Source organism: Rattus norvegicus, chromosome 1, assembly GCF_021556685.1.
Source record: "Rattus norvegicus strain SHRSP/BbbUtx chromosome 1, alternate assembly SHRSP_T2T, whole genome shotgun sequence".
Classification (NCBI taxonomy): Eukaryota; Metazoa; Chordata; class Mammalia; order Rodentia; family Muridae; genus Rattus; species Rattus norvegicus.
Genome location: NC_141534.1, coordinates 20,237,847 through 20,263,606, shown reverse-complemented (window position 1 = coordinate 20,263,606; position 25,760 = coordinate 20,237,847). Strand labels below are relative to the sequence as shown.

At 43.1% G+C, this 25,760-nt stretch overlaps 1 protein-coding gene across 32 annotated transcripts in view; it reads right to left on the bottom strand.

Moving 5' to 3' along the window:
- Positions 1 to 25,760, bottom strand: part of L3mbtl3 (L3MBTL histone methyl-lysine binding protein 3) — a 100,605-nt gene that overhangs the window by 64,028 nt on the left and 10,817 nt on the right. For 10 of the 32 annotated variants that reach the window (XM_087565617.1, XM_087565774.1, NM_001432318.1 and 7 more), the window contains 4 exon segments: positions 11,419 to 11,535; positions 2,950 to 3,061; positions 2,512 to 2,586; positions 844 to 1,003 (listed from right to left, as the gene is read on the bottom strand). In XM_087565617.1, the coding sequence (XP_087421743.1) occupies positions 844 to 1,003; positions 2,512 to 2,586; positions 2,950 to 3,061; positions 11,419 to 11,520 (449 nt within the window). In that variant the 5' untranslated portion in view covers positions 11,521 to 11,535. 32 annotated transcript variants of the gene reach the window in all.

The following is a 25,760-nucleotide window of genomic DNA, read 5'->3' as shown; positions in this document are numbered from 1 at the left end:
TGTTTAGGATATGTGGGAGTCTCCACTGAAACCTAAAAGTCAAGGGACTGGAGAGACAGCTTCATGAGTAAGAGTAATGGCTGCTCTTCCAGAGGACCCAAGTTCAATTCCCAGCACCCACACTGCGGTTCATAACTGTCTATAACTACAGTTTCAGGGGAACCAAAGATTCCTTTAGGCTTCTGAGGCATACATGTGATATGTAGATATACATGTAATCAAAATATCCATATAAATACGCTTTTAAAAACTAAACTACATTAAAAATTAATGTCAAGTCATTTATTTTGTCCTATACTATTATATGCAAGAAACATATCTTTTTGCTCCTAAGCTGAACTTTGTTAGACAGTCCCCAGATGGGTTAGTGGTACAGCATTTACTGTATGTCCACTGAAGTCATCCTATGAGGACCTACGACTTTATCTCTAGTGGACTTTTCCAAAGAGTTGACTGCCTATCTTATCGGGAGTACCTTCGTTCTCTGTGTGGTGTTTTAATAGAGTTACTTAAGGACTCTGAAAACATAAACACATGTGTTATGAATATCAGTACCATCTAACTGTGTACATAGGTCAGAAATACCTAAGCACTCTTCATTGGAAACGATCAAATTAATGGTAAGAGTGGACAACCACAGAGACAGAACATCACCACGAGGATGGACCAGAGGTGAGAGAAGGCACTCCATCCAACACAGGGGTGCGGGTCCATCTGGAGAGAAAGTCTACAAGACTACAAGGTTTGAGGGGGAAAGAGAGGTCCTACGACACATGGTCTTCTCAGATACTATGATCCAGAGGTCTCGGATCCACTTCAGACATGGAAGGGAAAGGAACCTACTTGTCTCTGGCACGCCGTGAACAGTTCTGGCTGCAATAGTTCCCTCCAGAAAGACACTCCTCTCCGTTGCCATACTGACAACAGTTCTCACAAAACTGGAGCCCATCTACTTTCGACTGCTCCTTCAGCCTGAAGGGTACCCCAGTCTTCTCTGAAAAGACTAGAAGATGAAAAGAAGGGGGAAAAAAAACATTAAAACCATGCCAGAAGGCACCCCGAAGCATATTTAGACTTTCTCTTCTACCAATTTTGTTAGCAACACAATAAAGAATAATGTTTGTTGAATGAATCAGTGATTGAACTATTAAGTTGGGGGTAGGGTCTAAGCTTGGCAGGAATCGGTTGAATCACTTCTACTAAAAAAAAAAAAAATCTTGAAAAAGGGCCAGGTATGGAGGTTTTCGTATTGAATACTACCCTGTGGAGAAACAGAGGCAGGCAGGTTTCTATGAGTGAGAGACCTGCTTGGCCTACATAGTGAGACCTTATTTTAACAGTAACAAATCTCCAAAAAGGATAAACGTCAGCCCTTGGCTTTCTCTACAGAGTTAAAAATAAATAAAAAGAACTGGAATTAGTTACTGGATTTCAGGTAATATTTAAAAGTTCCCATCTTGGGTAAAGCGAAAAAGGTCATGTTACTTCATGCCTACAACATTTAGATGAGTGGTTTTTACTTAGTTGACTAAATGAGCACATGGAATTTTAATGTAATCTATCTATGTCTTGGCTCACCACTATCCAAATCATTTAGGACCTCATAGTCCCTTCCACCCGAGTCATTCAGCAAACATCTATTAGTCACCAATTTATACTGGACACTGATTCTGTCAGTACAGACCTCGTTCAAGACAGCTCACAGGCTAGAAGAGAAGCCACACAAGAAGCCCAGTGCTTAGAATCATGTGGATGCATGCAGTCCTAAGTGCAAGTGAGTTCCAGAACTGCAGAGGAAGACGTGGTTCACTCAGGCAGGGCTAAGGTCGGGAAAGAGTTCCCAATACAGCACCTCAACAGGGTTTGTAGGGCCAAAGAAAAATAGACAAAGGAGGAAATGGTATCTTAATCAGAAAACAAACAAAACCCAGCATGAACAAAGGCAGGGAGGCAGAAAGCACAGGATGATCTGGGACTGTGACATAGTGACATGTAGGTCCATACTGCTTGCAGGGTCACAGCACAAGACCCAGAGAAGGTGACAGAGCTGGGAGACAAAGCAAGCAGATGGGAGCAAGCCTCTAGGTCTTTGAAGGCTTTGCTAAGTCGGCAGAGGCAAGGAGAAATGAAGGAAGTAGCAGGTGAGCAGTCTACACAAGTTCCGCTGACTTCAGGGTGCAGGATAAATCGGGGAGGGGTGAGTTAGAAGCAATGATTATTCAAGAGACTTCTGTGATAGTTCCAGTGAGGGTTAGAGGCCTAAAGTAAGGCAGCTTCGGTGGTGAGAGGAAAGGCCAGCATCTGAGGTGGATTTAGGGCATTAAAAACGGAGAGCATTAGGAAGCAGGGCGGGAGGAACAAATTCGGGATGACTCCTCAACTTCTTGACTATGCACCAGGTAGACGGTGCTACGGTCAGCTGAAATACACTTAGAGAGGAAAGAGCAGGTTTAGGGAGGGGAAGGAAGAAAAAGAAAATCAATTGCATTTCAGAAGTGGAGTTTGAGGTACCTGTGGGACATCCGGGTGGAGATGTCCAGTAGGCAGGTGGAAATGCGGGCCTGGAGCTCAGGGGAGAGGGCGGGGCTGAAGATAGATTGGAGTCGTCAGCATATGCGTGCAACTTACAACCATTGGCGTAGAAAAAAAAAATAAGATAGTGCCGGGGGTTTTAGCTAAGTCACCTACGAAGGCCATTAGTAACTTGGGTTTACTCGGTAATTTGCAACTAAGCTTAGGCTATTAGAGATCTGGCATTAAAAATGAAGCAGTTTGTAATTATTTTTAAAATATAAAGGCTGGCTCCTGTATGTTTGGTTACAAAAATTTATGTAGGGACGTGAGGCACAGAAGTAAAACCCGGGCTTTCAAAGTCTGGCCTCCGATGAAACTCTGATTTGAAGGCACTCAATGAGAAGGCCTAAGCAGCAGACGGGCAGGCGGCCTTACCGTCCTGAGCAGTTGGGACCATCCACGTGGTAGTGGCTGTTGCTTTCTTCACACTTTCCATCTCGCTTTCGTCTGTGATAACTTCCAAAGCTCCGAATTCATTTACCCTAAACTGGCAAGAAGGAACGTGGAGGAGAAAAGAAATTTACAATTGATCTGCTTGGGGGTGTTATTTACTTCACTTTGGACAAACTAACCACCTGCTAAGAGTGGGACAATCCTATCTCCTGTGAGGCGAGCTTTTTATTAACAATAAGCCCTTTGTTTCATAAACTTGGGGCTGAGAGGGATTAGAAGGAGGCAGTAGGGCTCCCTACAGCCAGGCAGGTAGAAAGTGGCCCAGCACTTCTAATTGGCATCTCAGACACATTTTTACCAAGATTTATATTTACTTAATATTATTATTTATTTAGCAAAGCTACTAAAGGGGAATTCTCTTCACCCCCTCACCTGCAAGGCGTTTATTCATCTCACTAAAGCGGGCATAGTTCAAAGAGAAGGACATAATGACCAGTCACCCTTCTCCTTATAGTCCAAGTTGAAAATGCATTTAAGCTCCAGCAACACATTTCCTTTTTCTTTCATCGCTCTCTAAAATTCTCCACCCAAACTCTCCCAGTTTTCCCAAGCAACACTTGTTCAGAAGGACTGAACAAGTCTACCGTATGCCAATGGGTCACTAAAGATGAAGGTCACTCCCATGTTGTGGAATTCTCATTCTGGATCCTACAAGCTTCTTCTCACCCCACGGCAGTCACACATAAAGCAGGTCTCTGTACCAACAGGCTTCCACCGTGTGGAAGGCTTGCTCAATCACTGCTATTGTGCCATGACGGGGACTGTGTTCTCTCTGACTAAAGAATTCATGGATCTAAACGTTTTCTTCACTCCTTAGTTTCCATAAAACAGAATAGCAATCGGGATTCATGCGTGTTAGCAAGAGATAAATATAGGTATGTGTATGTGTGTTTGTGTATGTGTGTGTGTGTCTTCCACACTCATTGTATAAAATCATTAATACTTTCTAGACAGAATGAATTGAAATAGTTTAGGAATGTGAGAATTTTTTTTCCCTATTATGTATTCGGGATACAAATTGACAGGCAATGTGTATAGCACAGGTAGTGTCCATGTCAGTTCAGAAAATAGTAAACGTCAATTTCATGAGCAAGAACTAAAAACCACTTTTTAAAAGAAAGAAAGTTTAAAGTTTAAAAAAAAAAAAAAAAACCTGAACTAGCAAGTCTCCAAAGTAAGGCTGACAGTACCATCTACTGGGCAAGAGTAGATAAAACAAGCTACAACAATCCTTATTTAATGATACTGAAGAAAGTGATCCAAAAGTCAATTCTGAGTTAAGAATTTTTTTAAATCAACACAAACAATGCTTCACCAAGAAGGGTAATTCTTCTTCCCTTACTTGCAATCCACATTAATGTGTTCTTACTTGACAAGTGCAAGATGTGAGGAATAGCACCAGACATTTAGAGTAGACAGAAAGGATCTTAATGGCTGCTAAGCTGCAAACCACCCTGCATTATAAACACCCAAGAAAGGACACCAGACGGGGACCTCTGGTTGGAAAGTGCAGGTCTGACACTTGGAAAGGTTTGGCTTAAATACTCTTGAAGTAAAAAGGTAGTAATGTCTCTACGAACACACTGGACCTTAACCATCTTCTCCTCTGCTAACATTAATGCCATAATTGACAATTTAAATAGAAAGCAGACATTCGATGTCATTTGGGGACACAGTGAACAGCCCTAAGCCAGACAGCAAGGATGAATGCCTAGGGCTGATGTATGAAACGGGTATGAAGAAGCTATGTGTACACTTGTGGGTCTAGGGTTTGCCATCCCCTCAAAGGCATCCTAAACCCCTGAAACTTAGACAAAATCTGCTCTCCCTATGACTGATCAGCTCAGGGATCAAACCCTCAATGTATGCTCACTCTATGCAGAAAGAGATTGAATTTTCTGGAGGCTTCTCTTTTTAGATTTTGTGTCTTCCACAACATGACTAGTGAAGAGAACTGTCAGGATGAATGGGTGTGCTGGTGTGACTAGATAGCCAATGGTAGGATTCCAGTAAGACTGATACATTTTCTTTAGTTTCCCCAATTAAACTTGTGGGTTCTCAAAGTTTTTATGAAGGCTTCGGAGTGATACAAAATTTCTCAAGTGCTCCACTCTCTAACTGAGAATATCAAATAGTAAACTTTCACAAAAGCAATTCATTAAAGTGAAGACAAGGTTGGCATGGCACCTTTTCTACATATGAATATATCCAGGCCAGTAATTAAATAATTATGCCTCAGAGAGCTGCACGGTGACAAGCTTTTACTTATCCGGCCTGCCCCAAGCCACCTTGGTTGTCCCTGTTCTTTACTTTTGCTTGTAGGGGCAAAAGCCCCTGTCCTTCCTTTTGGGGTCACTTTAATAATAGATCACTAAAAGAAACTATCAAGGTTCTGATTTCCACTTTATTACTTTTGATGTTGAAATAAAAAAAAAACCCAAGTCCCAATTACCAATGTGTTTAAGGGCAAAGATGTTTGGTCCCTAAACTGTTTTAAACATACATTGAGAAGGCAAAGTCATGCATTAAGAAGAGGGGGTGGGTTTTACAGCTGGCTATTACAGGTCTATTCTCTGATGAGGAGCAACTCAGGGGAGGATCCCCATTGTACCAAGGGACTCCAAAAGACTAGCTCCTTCTGACTCAGTGGAGTACTTCTCTCTGGAGAAATACTTCAGACGCCATTAGAATTCAGGTAGACTTGCTTGCCTGTGGATCCCATTTCCAGAACTGGGCCTTGTCCTGGACTCTCCTTGTCTGGGCTCTATGCCTAGTCCTGCAGTGGTTTGATGTGCCAGGGTAGGGGGAGACAGGGCTGGGGGTGGGGGACAACGGAGGGGTGCACTCCTCCTCACTGTAGGGTGAGGGGCTGTGTTAGGGAGACTGGGATGGGGATGAGGAGTTTGGATCGGTGTGTGTGTGTGTGTGTGTGTGTGTGTGTGTGTGTGTGTGTGTATTTGAGAGAGAGAGAAAGAGAGAGAGAGAGAGAGAGAGAGAGAGAGAGAGAGAGAGAGAAGTAAATTCAGGTAGAGAAAGGTCTGAGGCCTTGGGAATCCCTGCTGCCAAGCACCTGTCTGCAGTGACAACTCTACTATGGCTAGCCCAGAGCCCTTACACTATTAAAACTTATTTGCATCCTCAAGGAACAAACTGTGTATAACTTCTGAAGCTGATTTATGCAGAAATGCTGTGATGACGAGGAGCAAGATCCTTTCCAGACTAGGAGCGGGCACTTGCTATCTCCTGACCCCGTGACCTGCTGCAGTGACTCTGCTTCTGGAAGCCCTGCTCCTGCTCTCTTCCCAGGCACCTTCCCAGAAGTCTTCACGAACAGCATTTTCAGCTCAAAGAATAACTGGTGTTTAATGGCTTCCGGGTCCCTCCAGCTGAAGGAAGTTCCCACCTCTCCAAATGTGTGCCGCTTCCCCATGTCTGTTGATCTTGGCATGCTCTCTGTCTTTAGAAAGCACTGTGGCAGTGTTAAGAGAAACAGTTTCAATAACCATCAGGGTCTCCTCTGCCCCAGAGCTGCAACAACTAAGTAACAGATGACAGACAATAACTAAGTAACAAATGACAGACAGAAGGGGTTAAATAAAGGGATGAGATATCTGCAGGTAAGGTGCTCCCTCAGAGGGTTAACTTCCTAGTCCTCTCTGTACTTTATTTCAAATAATTACGGTTAATTAGCCCAGAATGGAAAGCAGAAAGGGCAGAGAGAAATGTGCCCAAGACAGGAGATGGGGAGGAAACAAAGAAGCACTTAAGTCAAAGGAGACGAGGCCAAAGAAAAGTGGGGGCCCCTATGGAAGAGTCAGGGGAGCTGAGGGGATTGCAACCCCATAGGAAGAACAACAGTGTCAACTAACCTGGAATCCTCAGAGCTCCCAGAGACTGAGCCACTAACCATAGAGCATACATGGGCTGGTTTGTACCCCCAGCACATATGTAGCAGAGGACGGCCTTGTCTGGCCTCAGTGGGAGAGAATGTGCTCATCCTGTAGAAACTTGATGCCCCAGGGAACAGGATGCTAGCAGGGGTGAGGCTGGTGGGTGGTTGGGTGGGGAAGCACCCTCTCAGAAGCAAAGGGGAGGGGTGTGGAATGAAGAACTCGGGGAGGGAGAACTGGAAGGGGAGGGCAACATTTGGAATGCAAATAAATAAAATCATTTAATAAAAATTAAGAAAGAAAGAAAGAGAGAAAGAAAGAAAGAGAGAAAGAAAGAAAGGAAGAAAGAGAGAAAGAAAGAGTGGGGGGCCAGAAAACCGCTCTGGAGCTAAACACAGAAGAGTCCAGGGACTCGGACTTGGCTATGAAGTAACTACTCAGAAAGTAAAACCAGACAAATAGCAATTCGGTTATCCAGAACCATGTGGCAGTTAACAAGGAACGTTCTTTCATGCTGGAAAAATCTACAGAATGTAAAACCTGCTCCCACACTGGGAAGGTGACCTCTGTGTGAGAGGCCGGGCTGTATCAGCTGGACGACTTCAGTAAGAAGATTTGGGTACCAGCTGTTGGGACACGCACACACCTCTAAATGCACAAACCACTGAAGAGCAACAGTAGCCTGGATGTTGTAGGTGCCCAGCAAGATATGAGGAGGTAGATTTTATGAATTATTCAAAATGTCAACATTTTGGTTTAGTAAAAAACTAATTGTTTAACTACTTAACCAACCAAGATTTTGATATAGAGTCCTGTGTAACATAGTCAGTGTATGGTGTATTACAAAACTTTTCTTGGGGAATTGCAACATGTGTCTACTCAATCAAAATAGGAAGCCCATGACAGACCAAAGTACAGATACCACCCCAGTTCAACTTGGTGAACAAATTTATTTATTGGGGTCACTTACAGGAGCAAAAAATAACTCATAGACAGTTGAATCACCAAAGCCCATCCCATCATAGGTGAGAGCTCACAAAGCTGGGACCTGGAACCCTGAACACAGCCTGCAGGTAACTCAACAGGTTGGAGAGGTTGGTCTAAACCACTTCTAGGCAGCTGTGCTGGCCTGATTCTCTGCAGGTCAGCTAGAATGGGAGTCTTCTTTGCAGCCTGAGAGATACTCTTCTCTTCTGAGAGATACTCTCAGCTTTTATTGATTACTCTGGCAAGGAGGGGCCTAGTGAATCTGTTCAGTTTCAGGGACTTCCTGAAGTTATTTTGAGTTGTTTACCTTCCTCCTTAAGGAGCACAGAGGACTGTTTAAATTTCAGGAAACACCTCAAAACACACAAACCATTAAAAAGCAGCAGCCTGACCATTGCTCTTTACACAACAGATAGGCTATGAATCTCAAATTAAAAGGGTTAAAAATAATATATTTTGTATGTGAAAGAGACACAGAGAGAGGTATATGTGAGTGTTGTATGCACAAACATGCTGGTACACACATCATCCATACAATATAGAGGCCAAGTAAATGTCTATATTCTGTTCTGTCACCCTCCACCTTATATTTCATTGTGAAAAGTCCCCTCTCTAAACCTAAAATTAGGCTGGTGGCCAGAAAGTTCTAGAAAGCCTCCTGTCTCTGAAGCCCTCCCCCATCTGGCCACTTTGTCCATAGGTGCTGTGGGTTCAGACTTAGTTCCTCTGTGCCTTCCCTCTACGTTCAGATTACTAAAGTCAGGTATCCAGGTATCCAACTGTCTACAGCCCACAAGGAGATTGGACACATGGTGATTATCCCATAATTACACAAGTATAAAAGTCGTATCTAATAAGCTTGAGACTAATGCCCTAAATGACTTATTATGCCTGATTATCTTAATAAAAATAATAGGCTAATTTCTAAAAATCCATTGCTTAGAAAACTTTAAAGCAATCCATACTTCTTAGGAATGGAAATTCCCCATTTACCACCAAAGGCTAACAAAAAGGAAGTGCCTGACATGTGAAACGTGATGCAGTGAAAATGCGGGAGGATAATGTGCTCACAGGACAACAGAGAAAGACAATTTTCATAAAATAATGTAAAGTCAGAACCTGTATTTGTTTACACTCCTTCGTCAGCTGTCGCCACCGTTTCACAGCTGAGAGTTTACGGATCCTATCAACCCCGTTTCTCGGATAACGCTTACGGCATGTAAGGATTTTAAAGACTCATCCACAGGATTTACTTTCTTATTAATTACATGTATGTGGTGAGGGTGGGGGAGGGGCTGTGAGTGCAGGAACCCTTAGTGTCCAGAAGATCCCCTGGAACTGGCAGTTGTGAACTACCCAGGCAATCTAGAGTCTCCTCCAAAGGCAGAACATGCTCTAACTGCTGGGCTACCTCTCCAGTCCCTGACGTTCTGCAACTGGACAAAATTCACATGCTAATATGGGGCTGATGTTATCGGAGCTTGAGAGATCATCTTTTTTTTTCTATTTTTAAATGAGTTCGGCTTTCTATGCCCACCACAGGTCGTGCAGGGGGCACTTGGAGAACGTCAGAACAATGGCTTGATTCCCACTCGGTCCTGGATTTACTCACTGGGCTGCAGAGCTAACATGACCCAGAAGGATTAACTGATTCCTTCTCATCGCACAAAACTGAAACTGGAAATTTCTTCTTCTTAATAATTTTGAGTGGATACAAAATGTGTGTGCATACTTATGAGTACCATATGCTATTCCCACATGCATATGTAATATGTAATGTTTAGATGGGGGAGTTAGTATTCCCACCTCCTCGAACATTTCTTTTTCTACATGCTAAGAATCTTTGAAATCTTTTTTTAGTTACTTTAAAGTATATCACATATTACTTTAGACTCCAGTTACCCTATGGTCTAAAGGACTGCCAGATTTAATAGCTCTAACTATATGTTGGTACCCATTTAAAAATAGTCTCTCCAGATTTCACTAAACCTCACTGTGATAGTTTTGTTTCTTTAATCTCAGACACTGGCACTTTGGCTCAATTAAACCTAAGCCAATCAAAATCTCAAACGTTTTTCCAACGGCAGGCAGATGTTTAAATTGTGCCCTTGAGGATCAGCGAGGGCAGGGACTGGGCTAAGATGTTTGTCAGACAGCCATCAAAAGGATTAGATTTCAAGAAGCCTAAGTTAGGGGCAAAATCGTTCTATCTGAGGCAGCACAGAACAACAAGTCTTACTGAGACAGGCCAAGCGACAGCCTGTTAGAGATACAGGAAGTTCAAACACCTGAGAGACTGAGAACAAACACAAAGTCTAAAAGGCCACAGGCCACAGACAGGTTCAAGGTCCCAGAGATAGGATCACAGCAAAACCACATTAGAAATGAGAAGCAGGGGCAGCTGGGAGCTTGCACAACTATTCTCCATGGAGCCGCAGAGGTGGTCCTAATGTAGGCTCAGTAGGGGAGGAGACACATGGTGGGCTAGCATATATACAGTGGGCAGACTAGATCCTATAAAGGGTGGAGACACACAGTGAGCTAGCACGTATATAGTGGGCAGACAGACCGGTGAAGGGTGGAGACACATGGTGGGCTAGCATACATGCAATGAGCAGACAGACCCATGAAGAGTGGAGACACATGGTAAATTAGAACATACAGTGGGCAGACTGACCCAGGAAGAGTGGAGACTCACAGTGGGCTAGCATATATATACAGTGAGCAGACTGGCCCATAAAGAGTAGAGACACAAGTAGGCTAGCAAATTTACTGTGGGCAGACTGACCCAGGAAGAGTGGAGACACACAGCATAGTGGGCTAGCATATGTACAGTGAGCAGATTGACCTATAAAGAGTAGAGACACACAGTAGTCCAGCCAGCACATATACTGTGGGCAGACTGACCCATGAAGAGTGCCCTTCATGTAAGGTTACAAGAAGAATGTGCTAGTGAACAAGTGATTACACAAAATTCATATTTATCGTATAAATAATTTAAAGACAGTGAAGAGTTCTATTGATTCAAATTATTCATATTGCTTTATCCAGTTTCTATATAAGGACACTAGGACCCAGGGAATGTGGTTATCTATTCAAAGCTACAAAGCCATCACTAAAATATCAAAAAGCTAGCCTTTCTAGGTCTAGCACTGCAATATATATATTGGCCATCATCGTAATAGACAGAGAGCAGAAAGATGGCCCTCCTCAAGGCTCTTGATGATTTCTTCAAACTAAGAACATACTAAAAATATTCTTCAGAGCCCCAACCCAAGAAGTAAAATCTGGCAATCCATTTGTATTACAAGTTATCTTACAAACTTACCGCAGAACACCACACACTGTGTTTAATGCTTTGAGGTTTGGTTTCACGTATATACTCACTGTAAAATAAGCTGACTGCAGATACACAACATATATAAATAAGTAACTATATGTACTTCTTTATGCTCTTATTATATATCATATATATATATGTATATACATATAATGTACGATAAAGAAAGCCTACCTTCAAATCACTTCCTGGTAGGGTACCAACGCCATCCTTCCAGTCCATAACACTGAACACATCAAACTCTTGACCACTTGTGGTAGATGAAGATTCAGTCATGATTTACCTGGTAGCCTGGAAGGGGGTAAGAGAGTATAAATACTTCACGTGCACACTGATTTAGTTAGCATTATCACTTCTGCTTCCTTCAGTTTCCTCGTTGTCTGGATTCATCTGTCTGAAAACAACCACTCCGCAGCATCATAAAAGGGTCTGAGGAGAGAGACCCCTGGTGCAACACTTGCCCAGCAGGCATCACACCCTCCAATCCCTCTGTATATCACATTGCTGTTTTACTTTGTGGTGCCAGAAACTGCAGCCAGAGCTGAGAGAAGCACTCACTCTACCACCAAGCTATACCACCAGCTCTATACAACCGTTTCCCCTGAGCATACATACCTGCCTTTTAATTTACAAAGTAAACACTGTAAAAGGCCAAGAACAACAATGGCTACCAAGACTCGGCATATGGTTCTCTTTCCTTACCGAGGTGAGAATTTCCACCTTTTCGTTTAGACAATTAATGTTCTGTTTGGCATACCCGGGTCATCAACAGCATTGCTACTGCGGCTGGGCCAGTGTGAAGTAAAATGAGGGCTACTTCAATATAAACATTGGGAACTTGCACAGTCAATCTGATCTCTGAGAAGACAGTCACCAAGTCCCTAACGGGCAGGTGGGCAGAGGGCGGGTTGTACATACACTATAACTAACTGGATCAGAAGGTGGTGACTCATTCCTAAGCAGACTCATTCCATGCTACTAAGGACAAAGGACCCTATCAAGGCTGACTGTCCCAGTATAGGGGGATGTCAGGGTGGGGAGGTGGGAGGGATTGGGTGAGGGAGCACCTTCATAGAAGCAGGGGTGGGTGGGATAGCGGGTTTGGTGGGGGACGGGGGCGGGGCTGGGAAGTGGAATAACATTTAAAATGTAAATAAAAAATGCGATTAAAAAATTCACGGATTGTTGGCTTGTAGATGGTTCCATTTAATATTTACTATTGAGCAGCCATTGACCTCAAGTAGCTGAGCCCTCTGCTAACTATAATCTCAGAAAACGGAATCAAAGACAAGGGAACTGCTAAATGAAATGTAGATCTGAAAGATACCACTTTGGTAGTGGAAAAATAAAGGGGAAATAGAGTCCATTACTCGGTATGAATCTAACAGTTACATGTCTGACGTACAAACACAGCAAATGTGAATGTGACTTTTCAGAAAGAAATCAAGTTTGATTGACCCAGTTGAAACATCTATGATACTAACAAGCTTCCCAACAGCCAAGAACATGGAAAAGTAGTGATAGAAACGAGAACGGAGCTTAAAATAATTACTGAAATATGACAATGGTTGGAAGATTTACATAGTTCATTGGGAAAATGTTCTCCTAATGACGGAGGTATAACGTTACAGCACTAAGCCCGGGAGGGACTGGCTCTGACTCTTCAATGAATAAATTTTAAGAGAGGGTGAAACCTCAGCCATCGGGTCTCAGATTGCACACCAACCCACCTTTAGGAGAAACTGCCCTTTGTGGAGTTTTGCTGTGGACATCAAAGATTTCCACTATTCCTCAAAGAGAAGCAAAATATCCCTCTCTTTTCCAACCCTGTCTCTGCAGAAAACCAGACTTTCTTCATATACTCCAGCCAAAACTACTGCCCGGAATAGAGGAAAGGCAGACAGGGCAGTAAGAATCAGCCATTTCCCATAAAGCCAGACATCAGAAAGGCTTGCCAAGCATAGACTACACCAACTTCTCTCAGTTACTACTATGTATTTGCTCCCTTTCATGATATGTGTATTATCATACGGTAAGTTTGCTATCATTACTTTTAAGTAAGTAACCAAACAATCTATTTCAGCATAGTACATGTCAATCTGCATAGACTATTAGGAAAAATAACTAATTGAATTTTCAATCATTAAGGAGATTTAAGACCAGAAAGCCTAAGAGACGTCGCTGTATAGAATAATAATTAGCTTCCCCATAGAGAAGAAATGGGGAGGAGCTCACAGCCAGCAAGTTGAACATGGAACTTAGATCAAAGCACACTTACAAGAAGACACGGCACCCAATTACAAGACACCAACTTGCGAATCGCAAATTATTAAGAAAAGCATTATTAGACAGAGTGTCAGGGGGACACTGCTATTCTTTTTTGTAAAGGAGGGATGATAAACAGTAACACATACTCTTGTTTTATTTTCTTTATATTCTATGCTTATTTCCTGGGTGTGTATCTGTTGAGGCACATGCATGCCGCAGTGCACGTATGGAGGCCAGACAGTAACTTGCATTATCTGGGTTCTGAGAGTTGACCTCAGGACATCAGATTCAGTGGTACTGAGCCACCTCTGGCCCAAGTTTTATTTTGTCAAGAGACAGAGTCCCGCAACTATGCTGGTGTCACGAGTCTCATGCTCTCCCTCCTGTGTGCTGGGGTTACAGGGCCATTCCACCACACTACGGAGTGCGGTTTTTTTAATGGAAAGTTCTTTTCATATTTTAGTGATACAAACAAATATGGGTAAGTGAAAAGGCATATGAGAAATTTGTCTTCAACTTATCAATGAACTCAAGTGGCCAGATAAAACTGGCATCGCGCTGGGAATTGTCCATTTGTGGGTAAGATCTTTTGGTGAGTCATGTATGTTCTTGATTTTACATCTTTTCGAGTTGTTTTGTTTTTTTCTCTAGACAAAATATTGTTGTGTAATATGCTATTCAAAATTTGGAATGGAAGGAGCTTACACTGGCCTCGAGGTTATCCTCTTGCCTCAACCTCCCAAATGATGAAATTACACGCTCACACCACGATGCCAGCCTCAAGACTTTTTAAGTTAGTCTTTCAATATGTCCTACGCATTTCTAAATAGTCCAAAACAAAACAAAACTAAACTAAACAAAAAACCTCTGTGTTTCTCTGAATGAGAAACTTTCTTCCTTTGAGAATTTCCAGATGTGCCAATGTTCTTTCTCCCCTTCATTGCTTTAAATAAAATATCAACCAAAAGACATTTCTCACTGTATGTAGCGTCCATCACGAGGACCAACCAGACTGAACTGTTACTAAGACTTAATCCTTGGAACAGGAGAGGTGTGTGTGTGTGTGTGTGTGTGTGTGTGTGTGTGTGTAGGGTTCTGTGAGAAAAACTGGAAATATTAAATGAATTAAGATTTTGTTTCTATTGCTGTCATAAAACACCATTACCAAAAACAACTAATGGAGGGCAAAATTCATTTGATCTTACAACTCTCATGTCACATATTACTGAGGGAAAAGTCTGGGCAGAAACTCAAGGCAGAAAACCAAAGGAGAAACCTTGGAAGAGTGCTGCTCACCAGCTAATTCCTCACAGCCTACTTTCTTATACCACCTAGGACCACAGGCCCAGGAGTTAATACTGCTCCCAGTTGGCTAGACCCTCCACCATCAATCACTAACCATGAAAACGCCCGCCCTACGGGCTGCCCTACAAGCAATCTGACAGGGTTGATTTCTTAAGTGAGGTTCCTCTTCTCAGGTATCTCTGACTTGTGTCAAGTTTACAATAAACAAGCCAGGACAGACCTGCACTTGAGTTGTGAATGAATCCACCCTCATGAAATAGACTAAGATCTCAGTGACACTGGTGGCGTCATAGAAGAGTGCTGTTCTGATAGAACTTGATACCCCTGCTAGGTAAACAGTGAGTAACCAGAGTTCACAGCACTAGAACCCGCTTCTTCAGTTGGCACTCTCCAAAAGCTGTGGTAAATGTTCACTCTATACAACATATATACATGTGAGTGTGCTTTACACGTCAGCGTTACACAGGGAACTCAGTCTGTAAGGACCCATCAAAACTAGTAAACACCGTTTCCATGCATTCCTTTTACGCTAAGGTCCGTGGACATGTCATCTGAGCTGTCACAGTAAAGGACATTCACCACACTGTCTTTCCCATCATCTCAGTTCGAAACCACTGGCTCCTTTGTCGCAGAAATCTGAAGAGCTACCACAGATTAAATGCTTTCCCACCCACCACCTACTAATCAGGGGGCACGGCAGGCAGCAACACTGTTAAGGGAAGCTGTTTATTTTATGACACCCACGTCTCTCTTGCTGAATTCTTCCCCTGTGCACATGGGCACAAAGACACAAACACCTTTACCTCTTGTTCCTGCCATGTATGTCATGGGTCAGAAAGGTTTTAACCTTTATTTCTTTAAGTGTTACCTGATATTATTATACCTAATTCTATGTGTAAGGTAAACTATATCTACAGGGGACACAATATGCACACGCACACGTACACACACACACACACACACACACACACACACACACACAGAGAGAAACTGAGACAGAGAGAGACAGAGAGAGAGAGAGACAGAGAGAGAGAGACAGAGAGACAGAGAGAGACAGAGAGAGACAGAGAGACAGAGAGAGACAGAGACAGAGACAGAGAGACAGAGGGGGGGCGCAATATAAGCCACAATTAGCATCACATCGCGCCAAAATGCCAGCCTCAGTGTCTTGGTAAATGATGCTCAGGTCCCCTAAGTACACAGAGGTGCACCACGGAAGACCCAGTATTTCCTCCCTACCCAGCTCTTTTTCATGCTTTCCAGCCACAAATGATGTCAGATGGGGCCGTTTGGGTATTCAGAGGGCCAACAAATACCAGCGTAGCTTTTGATTCCCAAAAGTAGGTGACCTTGGTGACCAGAGCTGCGACCAGGGCACTGTTGCTCAGCACCCCCCTGCCAGGGACTACTGTGGATGCCTCATCCACAAATCGACGCCATTTGCTGAAGTAGGGGATGATTACCGCTGGCACCAGCAGAATGCTTAATGTCCCCAAAGTCCCCTTCTGTAGAGAATCCATGTCAACTTTTATTCACTTACACTACAACCTTCTTGACCTAAGCTTCTTGAGGTAGGACAATACAACAAACAAAATGACATGGGGCACTATCCTCAGAATTCCCTCCTCCTCTCCTCCCTCCTCCTCCTCCTCCTCCTCCTCCTTCTTCCTCTCTTTCTCTCTCTCTCTCTCTCTCTCTCTCTCTCTCTCTCTCTCTCTCTCCCCCCCCTCCACTTCCCTGTCTCCAAACCAAAGCTATCCAGCTATCCAACCCTTCCTTGAGAGTATCTACCTATTAAATGCACTACCTCAGTTTCTCAACTAAACAAGTCTCTGGTAGGCCCAACTAATGAACCTTCTCCACAAGATGTTAATAGCACCATTCCATTAGATGCTAATAAGACCAGATTACTTTCCCTTGCTTTTGTTTATGTGGGGAGGAGTGTGTGTACAGCACTTCTATGTAGGTAAATCTGTCATCAATTAGCATTTTATACTCAAATACCCATGTGAAGGGGCTGAGGATATAACTGGGGCATAGAAAGCCCAAGACAAAGCAAAAACAAATAAAATAACAAACAATTTATGTTATGAAGCTGAAGGGGGCTAGGCCTCTCACAGTCATTGTAAGTTAAAAGTACTATGAACTTAGAACCCAGACCTTATCCTCCAAGTCTAAGTCTGCTTCGGGAAAATGATCCTATTAGATACTTGTGTGACTGTACAAAACCCGTAGCAATCCAGGGGTTCTTCGTAGGTAGAGTTACAACAGTTCAATGCCATGATATAAAAGGCCATAGGGAAAGGCAAAGCGGAAACTCTCCATCCTAACACAGAAATAATTCAAGATATAACTAATGACTAATTTTAAGCAAAGTGCAACAATGCTATGTTACCATTTGCATAAAACCAAAGGAAATAAGGATCGTGTATTCTGTATGTACATAAACTATGTTTAGAAAGATTTATCAGAAACTAGAAATTCCATCCGTGTCCAAAAGGAGGGAATTGCACTCAACAACAGCCGCACTGAGTTCTCTCTATGTTAAAATTAAAATTAATGTCCAAACAATGCATTCAAAAACTATGATGAATATACTGTATAAATTTTAAATCCTGCTTCATGCTTATTTAAAAGTATGTTATAAAAGACGCGTCTTCCCACGAGACTATTCGCTGTTAATGTCAACAGGAGAAACGGTGGTGTAGAAGTCACCATGGGAAAATTAGCCCTGTGAAGCTCTTCGCTGAATGACTGAGAAAGAGAGGTGTTAACTCTAAGCATAAGCTTATCAGTATAACAGAGAACGAGAGGCTCAGGGTACACTCGTTCACAAAGACCGAATGCACCCCTAGACCCAGTGCTTACAATTCCCACCATCCTCATCAACAGTTGAAGTTGTGGTGACGGTTCCTAGTTATTCCTTCCACGAAGACATGATCCTGCCATGAGCTGAGGGGCAGGCACGCATGGCCAGGCCTGACCATGCTCCAGGCAAGGCTCTTAATCACCGAGCTTATTCTCAACTGCTCTGAACACTGCAAATAAAAAGATTTAAAAAAAAAAAAAAACCAACATTTCTTTTTAAGAAATCAAACAAGCAAAATTAACTGCTAGTTGAGTCTAGTGTTGACAAATAAAGGGGGTGTGGAAATGTTTATGAAAGTCATGGGCCCTGGCCACAAGATAGACGCTTTGGATAAATTGAAGACAGAAATGTCAAAGGCAGTGACTCACATTGTGTGAGTTTACATCAGGTGAACACGGCCACTAAGCCTTCCAAAGAAAACCAGTAGAAAAGATGTGCAAATTTGTATCGGTTAGTGCTGGACACCATAAAGATCACTCCGCAAGAGAGACGCATAGTTAGGGTCTTCTTCTAGTGATTTCACAGAACATGGTTTGAGAATTGAAGGTGGCTTGGGACTTAGCCCTCACAAATGTCATAAATTAACTCATCTCGCTTTGACTAGTCAGAAAGCTCTGACAGTCTTTCATGCCACTCGCTTGCCTTCTGCCGTGAGCAGAAAAAAGAGACTTTGTGAGACAGGCAGAAGTTTCTGGAGCAGACTCTGAAGGACAGAGATGAGATGGACAGAAGATAAGAGTCTTCTCTGAACACAACTGCTCAGCACAAAAAGAGAAGAGGCCCGGCTCCCACCTAAGTCTGGAGCAGCAGGTGGAGGGAGCGAACCAGGATGACGTCAGCACTGTGTGTCCTCCGGCCATACCTGCTCAAGGCACTTTCTCTAAAACTTACAGTGAGAGGAATGCCAAGTCAGTGCTCAGAAAGAATAAAGAAAGAGACAAGCTGGGAACGTGACTCAGTAAAAAAGCCCATGCTAAGAAGGACTGAGGCCTCAAGTTCAGACCCACAACATCTACACAAAAGCCAGCAAACATGCTATGCTGCTTCGCCTGGTCCTGACATTCAGCAAGTAGAGACAGGGGAACTTCAGAGCAAGATGGAGAGTTAGGTAGAGCAGCAGAGGAAGCTAGGACCTCAAGCAAGAGATCTTACCTCAAAATATAAGGCTGGGAATGATCAAGAAAGACATTGGATGTCAACCATACGCATGATGTGAGCCCACAGGGGAGAATGAACATACATACGCATGCGCACATGCACACACACATGCGCACACATACACACACGCACACAGAGACACACAGACACACACACACACATAAACACGCTCTCGTGCACACACACACACATGCACGCACTCAGAAACAAAGAGATTTTATAACTAAAAAACAAGGAAACAGAACATAAATAAGGGGCCAGCAGTATGGTGCTTGCCTAAAATTCAGTTCCCAGGACCACAAAACAATGAAGGAATCAGTTAAATAGCCACTCTCATTTCATAGTTTCTTTGTTTGAAGCTGCATGCTACAGGTTTTCATTTAGCAGATTGCATTTAACAGATTTCATTAACAGATGCAATTTCAAAATTAAGGTACAGATGCTAAGGTTGTAAGCCCAGAGTGGTTATACAATGGGGGCAAGTATTACATCAAAGCAGAAACACATTAAAATTCAGGGAACATGACTAAAGGTGTGTGACTCACAGGAAAGGCCGGCCGTCTTGCTGCCTGATGGAGACAGACTTATCTTCCTAGGCTTTGGTTACGAAGACAGCACACCTTAATCCCTCATGTAGAGAGCGAATCGGGAGCACTAAAATCATTACCATGAACCGTACACAAAATGACAACTGTGTAAAAGAGTAACAGGACCATGAGGAAAAGCCACACTCAGAGGTCTTTTTAAGATCATCAGATGAGCAGAGACTGAAGAAAAGGCCATCCAGACACTGTCCCACCTAGGGATCCATCACATATACAGACACCAAATCTAGACACTATGGGGATGCCAAGAAGTGCTTGCTGACAGGAGCCTGTTATGGATGTCTCCTGAGAGGCTCTGCCAGAGCCTGATAAATACAGAGGTGGGTGCTGGCAGCCAACCATAGGACTGAACAGGAGGACCCCAATGGAGGAGTTAGAGAAAGGACTGAAGAGGTTTGCAATCCATACAAAGAATAACAATATCAACTAACCAGACCCCCTAGAGCTCGCAGGGAGTAAACCACCAACCAAAGAGCACACATGGAGGGACCCATGGCTCCAGATGCATATGTAGCAGAGGATGGCACTGTCTGGCATCCGTAGGAGGAGAGGCCCTTGGTCCTGTGAAGGCTTGATGTCCCAGTACAGGGGAATGCCAGGGTGGGGAGGCGGGAGTGGGTGGGTGGGGGAGCACCCTCATAGAAGCAGGGCAAGGGGAGATGGGATAGGGGGTTTCTGCAGGGGAAACCAGGAAAGTGGACAACATTTGAAATGTAAATAAATAAAATATCCAATTATTAAAAAAAAAAAAAAAAAGATCATCAAAGATCATCAGCTGAAAAGGCCTTTTGCTTTCCTCATAGATATCAACATGCTTGCTGGGTGTGGCGGTGCCCACGTGTAATCCTGGCACTGGGAGGGCAGAGGCAGAGAAAGCTGGATCTTTGGAAATTCAAGACCAGCCTGGGTTCTAGGGAAGACAGGGCTACAACGTGAGACCCACTCAGCAAAAAAAAAAAAAAAAAAAAAAAAAAAAAGAAAGAAAGAAAAGAGAAAGAAAGAAAGAAAATCATCATTCTTTAGCAAAGCCAGGTAGAGCGGTTGTCACTGCCCACTTAGCAGAGCTCTGTATGAAATGCTGAGCCTTCTGCCCACCCTATGGGTGGACCTGTCATTCCTTCACAGACAAAACTCAAAGCTCCCTGCTCGCCCTCCCCACATGGCCTCCTTCTTCCTTCTCTTCTTCCTCCTTCCCCGCCCTCCCCGTCTCTAGCCTTTCTTACATTGCCAGCTCTTCGTTTCACCTGCAGAGTCTAATGATCATTGTGGACAAACCAGAATCTCCGATGCCCCAGCTGTGAAACATGGAGAGTTATAAAATCTTTCCTAGATAACTATGAAGACTAGATGAGCCAGGTAACAAGCTAGAAAGCAAGGTCTCTCTCTCTCTCTCTCTCTCTCTCTCTCTCTCTCTCTCTCTCTCTCTCTCTCTCTCTCTCAGCAAGAAATCAGTCAATAAAATATAAAACTATTTTAACTGTTAGTTTATAAGGTTGGAGAGAATATGAGAACTGTTCAATGATCTTAGGAATTAAACAGCCAGCCAGATGTGCTGGCCCCTGCTTGTAATGTCAGCACTAAGGACTCTGATGTGGGAGATACTCCTGGTCCCTGGCCAGTTTGAGTTATATAGTGAGCTCCAAGACAGCCTGGGCTATGGTACGAGAAACTGTGTAAAACAAAAAACAGAAGCAACCAACTGAAATAATTAAACAGGGTTTCCCATCCCACTCAGTTTATTTCAACAGCATCTACTTTCAAGAACTGCTTTTGTTTAAACCTACATTAGAAGATGCTAAGATTGCTATATTAAAAGTAGTTATAGAACTGGTCAAATGCAGAAAATATCTGACTTGGTGGTGCCCAGCCCCAAATAATACATCTATCACACAATCTCTACACCTAAGGCTAAGGAGGCATCGTAGGAAAGGGGCAGAAAGATGCTAAGAGCTAGAGGACCAGGATGTCTGCTGTGAGATTGCATCCTTTATATATTAGAGAGACGCTACAGCCATGAAAGCATGAGCTGGGTACCTGAGCCATAGGGACACGAGAAGAGATACCACCAGTTGACATGTCAACATGGGTCGGGGAATCTCACACCTAGAGTATGGATTACAGGCAACAGATGATTGCTCGGAGGAAGAGACTTCCCCAGGGATGTGGCTCCTAAATGATTATCCAATACGAGGACATCAGCCCTAAAAGCACACAGAGAGGAACAGCACTAAATAGACTATGTGTGTGTGTAACAATAAAAACTACAGAAAAAGGTCAGGAATGTGAGGGGGCAGGGGACACGAGAGGAGTTGGAAGAGAAATAATGATGCAAATAAAGCTCTCATAGACAAAATTCTTATATAAAAATTGTTTTAAAGTAGCTCTTTAATGGCCAAGAGACCCTTATGTATAGAAGAGTGATTCTTAGTCTGTGTGGCTCAACCCCTTTGAGTCAACAGACCTTTGCACAGGGGTCACCTAAGACCACTGGAAAACAGGCATATTTACACTACAGTTCATAACAGTAGCACAATTTGTTATGATGTAGCAGTAAAGATAATTTCATGGTTTGGGGTCACCACGACGATATACAAGTTGGATACTTCTAACATCCAGAAGAAAGGAAAATAATCTACGTAGTGATACCTGTGTTCCTCCCAGTCCGAGGTTCCTGCATGCTGTGAGCAGTGCAGGGCAGGGGTACCTATGCCAAGGTTGATGCCACAGCAGTATGAATCCCTCTGTAATTATGCAGAGGTCCAGAGACTAGGGTTTGGGACAGTTACTTACTTACAATAGCAAGACTTGAGGTTTCACGAACAGGTAGATTTCATTTCAAAGTTCTCCCAATAGATTGTCAATAATATAGTTTTGCCAAATTCTTTCTCAGAAAGAGAGAGAGAGAGAGAAAGAGAGAGAGGGAGAGAGAGAGAGAGAGAGAAGGAGGAAGAAGGAGGAGGAGGAGGAAGAAGGAGGAGGAGGAGGAGGAGGAGGAGGAGGAGAAGAAGAAGAAGAAGAAGAAGAAGAAGAAGAAGAAGAAGAAGAAGAAGAAGAAGAAGAAGAGGAGGGAGGAAGAAAGAAAGGAAGAAGGAAAGAGAGAGATGGAGAGAGAGGGAGGGAGGGAGGGAGGGAGGGAGGGAGGAAGGGAGGTTGGGAGGGAGGGAGGGAGGAAAAAAGAAAGAAAGAAAGAAAGAAAGAGAGAGAGAAAGGAAAGAAAGAAAGAAAGGGAGAAAGGAAGGAGAAGGAAGGAAGGAAGGAAGAAAGAAAGAAAGATAATATTCTAACAGTTCAAAAGTAAACAATAGCAAAAACCTAATTTCTGAACAGCTACCATAAATCGGGCCAGTGGCTGGTGACCTTCCTGTGAAATCTGTGCTAAGAAAACATTGAAAGTGTCTCACAGGCCAACAGCAATGGTTATAAGACCTGCTTTCCAGAGAGCACTTAAGAGAGGCGACAGAAAGCACAGGATGCACTATGGGCAGAGGAAGCAGGAAAAGAAAGAGAAAGGAGAAGGTCCTACCCAGAGAGGGCTTCTGGGAGTACAGGAGTGGAGGTCTCTGCCTGAGCCCTGGGATGTGTGCACAGGGAGATTCAAGAGGACAGCATCTGCATCCTGATTCTAATTCCCACACTGACCCTGATCATCGTAAGAAAGCTTTTAAAGGGGCTGGGGAGATGGTACTACAGTTAAGAGCATGGGCTCATCTTCCAAAGACTCAGGACTCAACTCCCAGCACTGACATAGCAGCTCACCGCTGTCGGCAACTCCAGTTCCAGGGGATCTGACACCTCACACAGGCATACCAATAAACAAAATACCAATGCACATAAAATAAAAATAAATTCTTTTTTTTTTTAAGAAAGCCTTTAAGGAGAATTTGATTTGGTATTTTTTTTTTTAAATTCCTCACAAAGACTCATGGTAGGCGTAAAGTTTATCAACTGAATGAATGACCCAGGGCTGGGAAGGGAGATGATCAGTTGGTAAAGGGATGCCTAGTGACTGGAAGGAGCTAGGTTCAGAACCCCAAAGTACACACAGGGTACTAGCAACTGTGAGAAAGGGGCAGAGAAATGTGAATCCTTTAAGTTTGTTGGCTACTTGCTGGCAAACAAGAGCTTGTCTCAAACAAGCTGTATGGTGCTTTGGTAAACATCCAAGAGGTTGTCCACACACATCCATGTGCACTCGTGTACGCACACAGACACACGCACAGTGATCAAAAAGGACAACAGAGATGCAGCATTTGTTCCACATATGTAAAGTCCTTCATTTAAGCTGCAATACTGAAAAAAGAAAAAAGGGAGGGGTGGAGCGACAACAGACTATAGAGGGAGAGAGCACTGGGAGAAACCAGGCTAAGAAATCCACTTATCTACCCATGTCATGTTCTCCAGTGGAAACTCCTAGCTGACAACTCGGCCGCTAAGTAGCTATTTTGCTGTTTGGCAGAGGCATAGCATTGGTGCTCCAAGAAACTGCCCCCCACTTCAGCATCAGTGAAGAACACATCAAAAGAAGTTAAATTCAAACCTCTTAAATGGGCTTATTCAATAAGAACACGAGAGCTAGCACTTGAAGCATCTCTTAACAAACACATATTGCTACAAAGAAAAATTTCCCTTTCAAATCAAGCATGACTGACACCAGCTTTGATACTCTACTCACCCAGCCTGATAAGAACTGAGTTGCACACATACTGGAATTGGGATCTGTAGTGGAGAGATGATAACTTCTGCCCTGAGGGCCCAGGTTCACATATTTCGAGCAGACAAAACTTTAGGTTATTATGATGATGTGAGAAACCGAAGAACAATCAAGAACCAATCCTTGAGGCTATCAGTCTTCTATCCTCCCCTGGCCCTCAGCAACAGAAACCCAAAAGGCTTTAAAACCTATGAAGCTTTTAAATGCAAACTCTGTGATGAGAATTATCAGCTCCTACTGTTCTCTCCCCATGTGCCCGACCAACTATATCACAGTAAGAACTGCCTCACAGCACAACCATGTCTCTGTGACCTACTGTCTGTGCGGTCATCAAGACTGTATGCAAACATCTTGCTGACAACCTTTACAAAATCTCAACTTCCTGCCCCCACGGTTTGTTCCTGTCAGAGGTGAAGTTTGAGATTCTGTGGCCAAAACATATTTACTTCCTCTGAAGGAGGAACAGAAAATGAAAAATGTCTTTCAAGAAAAAAAAAAAATGTACAGAGAAACTGAAATCTCATTAACAGACATTAACAGACGACGGCCTATTTAATAAGTTCCCATCAGATGCTTCTGAGCTCACACCCAGTGTACAGATAGAAGGAAGGCATCTCAGAGCAAAGAGATATGTTTAAGAGTGACATCATCTCATCAACATACTACACTAGAGTGGTAACAATAGAAACTACACCATTAGAGAGATTCAAGGGCCATAAAAAGAACCAGAACCTGTCTGACACAGACACTGCTAGGCTTTCGCTACATATGCATGGATTGAAATTTAAAAGAAAGAAAGCTAAAAGGGCTGTCTTGCTCCTTTTATTTCATTTCATAAGTTTTTTTTTTAAATGCTAAGTGCAGTACCTTCTAATTCTGCTTCATATTTTTATAGAACATGGAGCAAAAAAATGGAAGCATTTACACTCTATTTCCTTTTTTTGCATGTAATAAATGAGATCTGACCAGATTTTCTTTCTCTCACAGAAGTCATGCCTCCAGGCTTATCTCGATGACCATTTGTAGCCACCCTCCTTATCAAGGGATTGAGCAGCAAAGCTACACCCACCAAGTAAGACCATACCAACCGGGTGAATTATTTAGATTCCTTAACACCCAGGTGCAATTATCCATGCAGACCTTCTAATTCACTGATCAGGAGTCAACGTTGAAACAGATGCAGAGACTACTCTGTTGATTTTTTTCAGGCTAAACAACCTTACTCCTAACACTGTAGAAATCAAACCAGTTCGATTTAAAAAAAAAAAAAATATATATATATATATATATATATATGATATAAAGGTATAGCCCTATAGAGCTCAGCTAGCACACAGTAGGTGGGAGGAAAAGCACCATCAAATCTGAACAATCGACTGTCCTACAGTAAACACAAGAGATGACAATTTTAAGTCACACTAAAGACAGATATTCATGGCCACTACCACACAAATACAGAATCACTGTGGCCAAAACCAGTCCCTTTCCCTCACCATACAAAGGGCCTCCTGATCAGAATTTAGCTGAAATATTTCTAATACAGGTTGTGTTTTCAGTTTTCATTGTTATTCCAGGACATTATACCGCTCACACCACCTGC